Source organism: Pantherophis guttatus, chromosome 14 (assembly GCF_059756535.1).
Source record: "Pantherophis guttatus breed Tessera chromosome 14, ASM5975653v1, whole genome shotgun sequence".
NCBI lineage: Eukaryota > Metazoa > Chordata > Lepidosauria > Squamata > Colubridae > Pantherophis > Pantherophis guttatus.
The window spans coordinates 9,649,806-9,658,411 of NC_142076.1; the positions used below are offsets into that span (position 1 = coordinate 9,649,806).

Consider the following 8,606-nt stretch of genomic DNA (forward strand, 5'->3'; position numbering starts at 1 on the left):
TGCGAAGCATTGTGCATCTCTTAATCAAGGATAGAGATTTTTCCATAATTTACTGAGATTTTTCCCACAATTCCCAAAGATACAGTAAATTCTGTGTCCTCTGTAGAAGAAAAGATACTCTGGTTATGAAGGCTGGGCATGGTTGCGATGTAGACTGAAAAAAGCAAAAATAAACCATTCATGATGGCCTTATCGGAAGCATTCGGCACCCCTTTGCTGAAGTCCCTTTCCAGTTTGGCTTATGAAATGCAGGGGACGATGGGACCATGATGGACCTTGACACCTATTCAGTGGTCCATTATCCTCATTCATTCAGGACCTGTCTGTGGAGACCACTTCAATACCAGGTTCGGTAAGAGTGCTATGGACTGCTCGGAATTTGTTCCATGGTTTCCTCCTCAGCAGACATCTAAAGACCTTCTTGAACCCTTTGCGGAAGTGCTTGGAGACCAAGGCATAGACAATGGGGTTGAGGCAAGAGTTGGCGTATGCCATGCAGTGAGAGAGCAGGCGCCAAACATAGGTCGTTTGGTTGAATGGGAAGTCCCCGTAGAGGTAGTGGAGGACAATCACGTGGTAGGGCAACCAACAGAAGCAGAAGAGGATGGTCACAATGATGATCATTTTAGTCACTTTCCACTTAGACTTCTTGGACTCCGACATGTCCGTTAAAGGATCCACTGATGTCCAGAGATGTTTAATCGTCCTGCTGTAGGAGAGACTGACAATAAGAGCTGGGATGATGTAGCCAAAGATGAAAGTGCTGGTCTCCAAGAGCTTGCGTTTCCATCCTTCCCAGCCTGGCACGCAGATGTAGCTCTCCTCCCATTGAACCAAGTCGTAGCAGCTCAGGTAGGGCCCTGAGAAGATCATGGAGAGGCCCCAGATTATCACTGTGGTCACCACCGCACTGTAGGCAGTACGTAATTCCCGGGAGTGTAACGGGTAGCGAATGGCCAAATACCTATCAAAAAGCCAACTGCATTAGGAATTGCTAAACATAGTCATGTTATCTTATATGCGCTTTGGAAAAAGTGCAGAGAAGAGCAACTAAGAGGATTGAAGGCCTGTAGATTAAAAACTATGAAGAATGGTTGCAGGAACTGGGTATTGTCAGTCTAGAGCAGGGGTCTGCAACCTTAAACACTCAAAGAGCCATTTGGACCCGTTTCCCACAGAAAAGAAAACACCAGGAGCCACAAAACCCTTCCCGTGCCTGACTATTTCTTGAGCGGCCACAAAACTAGCATATGTAGTTGAATTAAACGTTCTGTTTTCTTCTGAAACTTTTCTTTTCTTGGATTTATCTATGGTTGGCCTAACGGGGGTTGAAAAACTCACTAAATCTCATGCCAGTGGGTATCGCACATTGGCGGTTGTGATGCATATTTTGAGTAACAGTGAGCCGCAGCAGAGGGCTGAAAGAGCCACATGTGGGTCCAGAGCCGCAGGTTGCTGACCCCTGGTCTAGAGAAAAGAAGGACTAGGGAGTGACATGATAGCAGTGTTCCAGTATTTGAGGGGCTGCCCCAAAGAAGAGGGAGTCAAATTATTCTCCAAAGCACCAGAGGGCAGGACAAGAAGTAATGGGTGGAAACTAATCAAGGAGAGAAGCAACCTGGAATTACAGAGAAACTTCCTAATAATCAGGACAATTAACCAATGGAACAGCTTGCCTTCAGAAATCATGGGCAATCCATCACTGGAGGTTTTAAAGAAGAGATTGGACAGCCACTTGACCAAAATGGTATCGGGGCTCCTGCTTGAGCAGGGAGCTGGACTAAAAGACTTCTAAGGTTCCTTTCAGTTCTATTCTAGCAACATAAATTTTGGGCTCAATTGTAGTCGTAACTCAAGGACTACCTGTACAAAGTTTTTTTTTTTAAAAAACACAATGCCACAAAATAAACAAAATCACAGCATCAAAAATCATTTAAGAAGTTTAAGGAACAATAAAAACTAGTTAAAAATGGGATCTGCGGGATAGTACACTCATTTTCGCTAGCAATACAACCACTTTACGGGTTCCGTACAGGGGTGAAATCCAGCAGGTTCTGACAGATTCTGGAGAACCGGTAGCGGAAATTTTGAGCAGTTTGGAGAACTGGCAAATACCACCTCTGGCTGGCCCCAGAGTGGGGTGGGAATGGACATTTTGCAATATCCTTCCCCCAGGAATGGGGAGGGAATGGGGATTTTGCAGTATCCTTCTCCTGGAGTGGGGTGGGAATGGGGATTTTGCAGTATCCTCCCCCTGCCATGCCTACCAAGCCACGCCCACAGAACCGGTAGTAAAAAAAAATTGAATTTCACCACTGGTTCCATACCCACTTTTCCAGATCCTCAGATATGCTAAGCCCTAAACTATGGCAGGGGTGTCCAGCCTTGGCAACTTACGACTTGTGGATTTCAACTCCCAGAATTCCCTAGCCAGCTATGAAGTCTGGGCATTGGAGTCCACAAAGTCTTAAAAGTTGCCAAGATTGGACACCTCCGAACTACGGTGTGGAAACCTCAATGGCAGAGCTCACTGTTGTGACTCCGGTTCCCGAGCCTGTCCTCACGGAGGAAGATGACTCTGAAAGTGATGGGGAGGAACTGACAAGGCCTCCCTCTCCAGGACCCTCCTTTCTGGCAACGCCTCAGGTTCCAGCTGAAGGCCAGGAGGAAGGCATGTCGGAGCACCCACTAATACGGAGTGATGAAGATCAATCTTGGATTGATCCCAGGCAGCGTCGGAGGGAGAGGCGTGCGCAGCAAAGGAAGAGGTGTAGAAGGGCCAGAGATTGCTGAGTCACTGAGCCATGCCCCACAGGGGATAAAAGTGGGTGGGGTTGCTCTGCAGGCTCTGTGATGGACAAAAACTGCATATCGTGAGCTTCGGATGGGATATTTTTTGGAATTAAGGCTTGGACTTTGTGAATGACTTCTGACTACTCTGTTGTGTCTTGTGAACTCTTGGTTGCTCCAGCAAAGGACTGCAGATACGCTGACTCCTGTTTCTAGAGGTGATAAGAAACTTGGCAGGCATTCGGAAAGTAGCTGCCAGAACTTTTATCTGCCAAAGGGATTCAGGTCGGCTTGTAAAAATAAATTATTGGTAGACATCTTTTGCTCGTGTGTCTGCCTATGTGAGGTGGGGGGACAGAACACTCACACTGCTACCAACCAGCCCCATGGGTCCTCACAGTAGTGCCGGGAACCAAATCTGGGTCATAGAGAAGAAGAAGATCCCATTTACCTGTCTACCGAGACAGCCGCCAAGGTGAAACTGCTGGCATACATAGTGAGGTAGATGAAGAAATGGACAGCTTTGCACATGAAAGCGCCAAAGACCCAGCCTTCCGTGGAATAGATGGTAGCCTGGAAGGGCACGCAGAAGACGATGAAGAAGAAGTCGGCCAAGCTCAGGTTGAAGATGAAGAGGTTGGTCTGGCTGCAGGCCCTCTGGCTGTTCTGCAAGAGCACAGCCAAAACCAGACTGTTGCCAACGGTGCCCAACAGAAAAATGATGGAGAAGACCACTGGAATGGCGATCTTGGTGGGGCTGAACTGGTTGAGCTCCGAAGAATTCCAAAGTCCCGCCAAATCAGCAAGTTCTTCTTGTTCAGACATGTTTCCCTCCCCCCCAAACAATCTGGGGGCAAAGAGATGGAGAAGAACAAGAGGGAGGTTGAAGAACCCATAAATGCTCATGAGATAACCTTAAAATATTTTTGTTAGGTATAATACCAGAAATTTATAAGAGTAGAGTAGAGTAGAGTAGAGTAGAGTAGAGTAGAGTAGAGTAGAGTAGAGTAGAGTAGAGTAGAGTAGAGTAGAGTAGAGTAGAATAGAATAGAATAGAATAGAATTAGGAAAGAATGGAATGGAATGGAATGGAATGGAATGGAATAGAATAGAATAGAATAGAATAGAATAGAATAGAATAGAATAGAATAGAATAGAATAGAATAGAATTAGGAAAGAATGGAATGGAATGGAATGGAATGGAATGGAATGGAATGGAATAGAATAGAATAGAATAGAATAGAATAGAATAGAATAGAATAGAATAGAATAGAATAGAATAGAATTTCCTACTTATTCTATTCTATTCTATTCCATTCCATTCCATTCCATTTTTTTTTAGATTTTTATTAGATTACATTATAATACAATACAAAAGATATCGGTTTGACAGTGATAATATATATACAGGTTATATACATTCTTTTATTATAGTGTCTCCTAATTTAATTATTTAATTATTTTATTAATAAGTCTCCCACTTATTTTAGTATTTACACTATCTCTTATCCCTTCCTTATTCGATCTTCCATCCATTTATAACAAAGTCCCCACACTGTATAGTATTCCGAATCCTCTTTCTCGTTAATCTCATATGTTAGTTTGCTCATCTCAGCACATTCTAGGATTTTCCGAATTACATGTTCTTCCGGTGGTGTTCCCTTTTCTTTCCAGTGTTGTGCGTATGTTAATCTAGCTGCCGTAATGATATGTATGATTAAGTATCTCTTTTTTTCTCTTTAGTACTCCCAGGAGAAAGGTTTGTGTGTCCAATCACACTTGGCCAATAAAGAATTCTATTCTATTCTATTCTATTCTATTCTATTCTATTCTATTCTATTCTATTCTATTCTATTCTATTCTATTCTATTCTATTCTATTCTATTCTATTCCTAGAGAGAGAGGGTGGCAGAACAACTGATCTGGAATACAACGAAATACACTATAGGTGTCTTTCTAAATACAGCAGGTATTGGGCTGCTGTGTATTTATTTATTTATTATTTAAATTTGTATAGCCCCCTTCTCCCGAAGGGCTCAGGGCGGTGCACAGCCAAAATTAAAATACATATAATACAAAATTTAAAATAATTTAAAAGCAGAATTAAATCGAATTGGCTTCCCAAAACATTAAAACCCATTACCCTTAAAATAACCCATTAAAATTTTAAGCCAGCCCAGCTTGCTGAAATAGGAAGGTCTTCAAAGCTCGACAGAAGGTCCGGAGGTCCGGGATTAGTCGTATTCCTGGGGGTAGCTCGTTCCAGAGGGCGGGTGCCCCCACAGAGAAGGCTCTCCCCCTGGGGGTCATCAGTCGGCATTGCCGACGGCACCCTAAGGAGGCCCTCTCTGTGGGACCGAGTTGGCCGGTGGGAGGTTATTGGTGGCAGAAGGTGGTCTCGCAAATAACCGGGCCCTAAGCCATGGAGCACTTTAAAGGTGAGAACCAATACCTTGAAGCACACCCGGAAGACCACCGGAAGCCAGTGCAGCTCGCACAGGCAAGGTGTCACATGGGAGCGCCATGTCGCCCCCATAATTATCCGCGCGGCCGCGTTCTGGACCAGCTGGAGCTTCCGAGTGCTCCTCAAGGGGAGCCTCATGTAGAGAGCATTGCAGTAGTATGCAGTTGGACCATGATGGGCTTTAAAAAATGTGAATCCTGGTCCACAGATAAGCCAACTTTGGGGGCATTTTTGGGACCCAAACCTCTCACTTATCCACAAGTACATACAATACCTCAAAGAAATGGACTTCAACTCCTAGAATTCCCTAGCCAGCATGGTATGTGGTCTTCTTCCTGCACATGTGTTGAAATGTCCATGGCAGATTTCTACCAAAGATAGAATTAAACTGGAAAAAGCTAGAACAAATTTTAACACCAAACTCTTAAAAGTGAACAGCCAACCTTAGGTTTGGATAAAAGAATCTAGATCAGGGATAAGAAGAAAACAGGAGATGTTGGACTATGCCAAATTAAAATTCCCAGTCTCCTCTCTCCTCTCCGGCTTTGCTGGCAATGATGATTAATCAACATCTGTTCATCCACATGTTCCCTGCTCTTGACTTGGAGAAGAGTCTTAGTGTTGCTAAGAATTCTAGCAGCTAAAGCGCAAGGCATCTTCGAAACGCTACTAAGGTAAAGGTAAAGATTCCCCTCACACATATGTGCTAGTCGACTCTAGAGGGCAGTGCTGATCTCCGTTTCAAAGCCGAAGAGCCAGCGCTGTCCGAAGACGTCTCCGTGGTCATGTGGCCGGCATGACTCAACGCCAAAGGCTCACAGAACGCTGTTCCCTTCCCACCAAAAGTGGTCCCTATTTTTCTACTTGCATTTTTTATGTGCTTTCAAACTACTAGGTTGGCAGAAGCTGGGACAAGGAATGGGAGCTCACCCCATTACGCAGCACTCGGGATTCAAACCGCTGAACTGCCGACCTTTCAATTGACAAGCTTAGGGTCTTAGCCACTGAACCACCGCATGCCTTAAGTTGAAACGCTACTACTAAGGTACTAATACCACTCTATAAAACCTAGAGTACTGCACCCAGTTTTGGTCACCACACTATTAAAAAGATGTTGAGACTCTAGAAAAAGTGCAGAGAAGAGCAACCAGGATGATTAGGGGATTGGAGGCTAAAACATCAATGAACGGTTGCAGGAACTGGGCACGGCTAGTCTAGTGAAGAGAAGGACCAGAGGAGACATGATAGCAGTCTTCCAATATTTGAGGGGCTGCCACAGAGAGGAGGGGGTCAAGCTATTTTCCAAAGCACCTGAAAGGTAGACAAGGAACAATGGATGGAAACTGAACAAGGAGAGATTCAAGCTGGAAATAAGGAGAAATTTTTTGACAGTGAGAACAATCAACCCATGGAACAGAAGTTGCCTTCGGAAGTTGTGGAGCTTCATCACTGGAGGCTTTCAAGAAGAGACTGGACTGCCATCTGTCAGAAATGGTGTAGGGTCTCCTGCTTGGGTGGGGGGTTGGACTAGATGACCTCCAAGGTCCCTTCCAACTCTGTTAATCTGTATCTGTCTCTGCTACATCGGATCACAATAAAAGGCTGCAATCCAACTGCTTGGAACTGGACAAAATAAGGCATCCAGGGCAAATGCTCCATATTTAAAAGATGCCGTGTCTCTTTTTCAGAGGTGGGTTATGTGTCTCTGCGTATCTGCATTGGTTGAAGCTGACAGGCAACTGAAGGTGCCAGCTTCAAGGGCGGCCCTACATCAATCACAGCGAATCACTCACCCTCTTATACACACAAATCGAAACACAAATCTTCCTCTCTGTGAACAATGAATGATCTTTAAAATCCTGCTAAGGAGCACAAAGATTGTAGATGTTCTAGACTTTCTAGAAGCCACTGATCAGAAGGAGTCTTAACAGCAGCCATCCAGACCCCACAGTAACAGTTGCCCCCAAGACATAAGCTCATGAGATTTGGAAAGTTGCTACCCCGATTCCTGATGTTCCAAGCCTGAGTCCCTGATTTAACCATGATCTGTCTTGGAACTTGCGCAGAACAAGCTTCATCAAAGCCCTGTCAAAGGATTCCACCTACCTTGTTTTTCTGGGCTGGCACAGAAGGGATGCTGTTGGCTCTCCTTTGTGAGTCACTGCTCCTTCTTTTCTTCCTCTGATGCTTCTTCTCTGCGAAGATGAGAGGAAGTCTTGCAGGCAGATCAGTGCCTTTCCCACTCCCATCTCCCTCTCTCCCTCCCTCGCCCTTCTCTCTCTCTCTCTCTCTCTCTCTTTCTCTCTCTTGGTCTCCGATGCTTCCTGCCTCTCTGTTGCCACCTCAAGGTTTACTTTAGTTTGTTAGTTAGTTTGTCAAACATGTAAAAGATAACAGGTATGAGTATCAACATAAATATGAACATAGTAAATGGGTATGAATAAATGGGGACAGTAGGACAGGGGCAATTGGCATGTTGCTGCACTTATGCACGCCCCCTTACAGACCTCTTAGAAATGGGGTGAGGTCGACAGTAGACAGTCTAAGGTTAAAGTTATGGGGGTTTGGGGAAGAAACCACAGAGACAGGTAGTGCATTCCAGGCATTGACCACTCTGTTATTGAAGTCGTATTTTCTGCAATCGAGTTTGGAGCGGTTTACCTTGAGTTTGTATCTATTGTTTGTTCATGTATTATTGAGGTTGAAGCTGAAGTAGTCATTGACAGGTAGGACGTTGTAGCAGATAATTTTGTGTACTACGCTTGGGTCAGACCATAGACAGTGTAGTTCTAAATTGTCCAAGCCCAAAATTTCAAGCCCGGTGGCATAAGGGATTCTGTTGTGAGTAGAGGAGTGGAGGACTCTTCTCGTGAAATACCTCTGGACTCACTCAATTGTATTAATGTCCAATATATAGTGTGGATTCCAAGCAGATGAGCTGTATTCAAGAATTGGTCTGGCAAAGGTTTTGTATGCCCTAGTTTGCAGTACAATGTTACTGGAGAAGAAGCTTCGCAAGATTAGGTTGACAACTCTTAAAGCCTTTTTGGCAATGCTCTTACAATGAGCTCTGGCGCTTAGATCGTTTGAGATGAGTACTCCAAGGTCCTTGACAGAGTGAGGGTCGTCTACGAGGTCATATCCGCCCAGCTTGTATTTGGTGTTCTGATTTTTTTTTTTTTTTTGGCCAATGTGTAAGACAGAGTATTTGTTGGTTGAGATGTTGGTTCTATTCTATTCTATTCTATTCTATTCTATTCTATTCTATTCTATTCTATTCTATTCTATTCTATTCTATTCTACTCTACTCTACTCTACTCTACTCTACTCTACTCTACTCTATTCTTCATTC

General features: G+C 44.3%; 1 protein-coding gene across 2 annotated transcripts; it reads right to left on the reverse strand.

The window, feature by feature from the left end:
• On the reverse strand, window positions 1-7,495 carry LOC117667265 (galanin receptor 2b-like). 2 transcript variants are annotated; one of them, XM_087878475.1, is made up of 3 exons: window positions 7,361-7,495; window positions 3,242-3,637; window positions 1-964 (listed from the first exon to the last, which is right to left on the reverse strand). In XM_087878475.1, exons 2-3 carry the CDS (start codon window positions 3,613-3,615, stop codon window positions 313-315), a joined length of 1,026 nt encoding a protein of 341 aa, XP_087734601.1. In that variant the 5' UTR covers window positions 3,616-3,637; window positions 7,361-7,495; the 3' UTR covers window positions 1-312. The 2 variants fall into 2 exon arrangements, with proteins under 2 accessions (XP_087734601.1, XP_087734600.1); XM_087878474.1 differs by lacking the exon at window positions 7,361-7,495 and having other exon boundaries at window positions 3,242-3,807.
• Between the last annotated feature and the right edge of the window lie 1,111 nt (window positions 7,496-8,606).

Bases quoted from the DNA above. Each gene is read 5' to 3' on its own strand.
- LOC117667265 (XM_087878474.1), bottom strand. From the start codon at position 3,696: ATGAGCATTTATGGGTTCTTCAACCTCCCTCTTGTTCTTCTCCATCTC. The intron at 965-3,241 runs GTAAATGGGATC...GCTTTTTGATAG, and splicing joins GCGGCTGTCTCGGTAGACAG to GTATTTGGCCATTCGCTACC.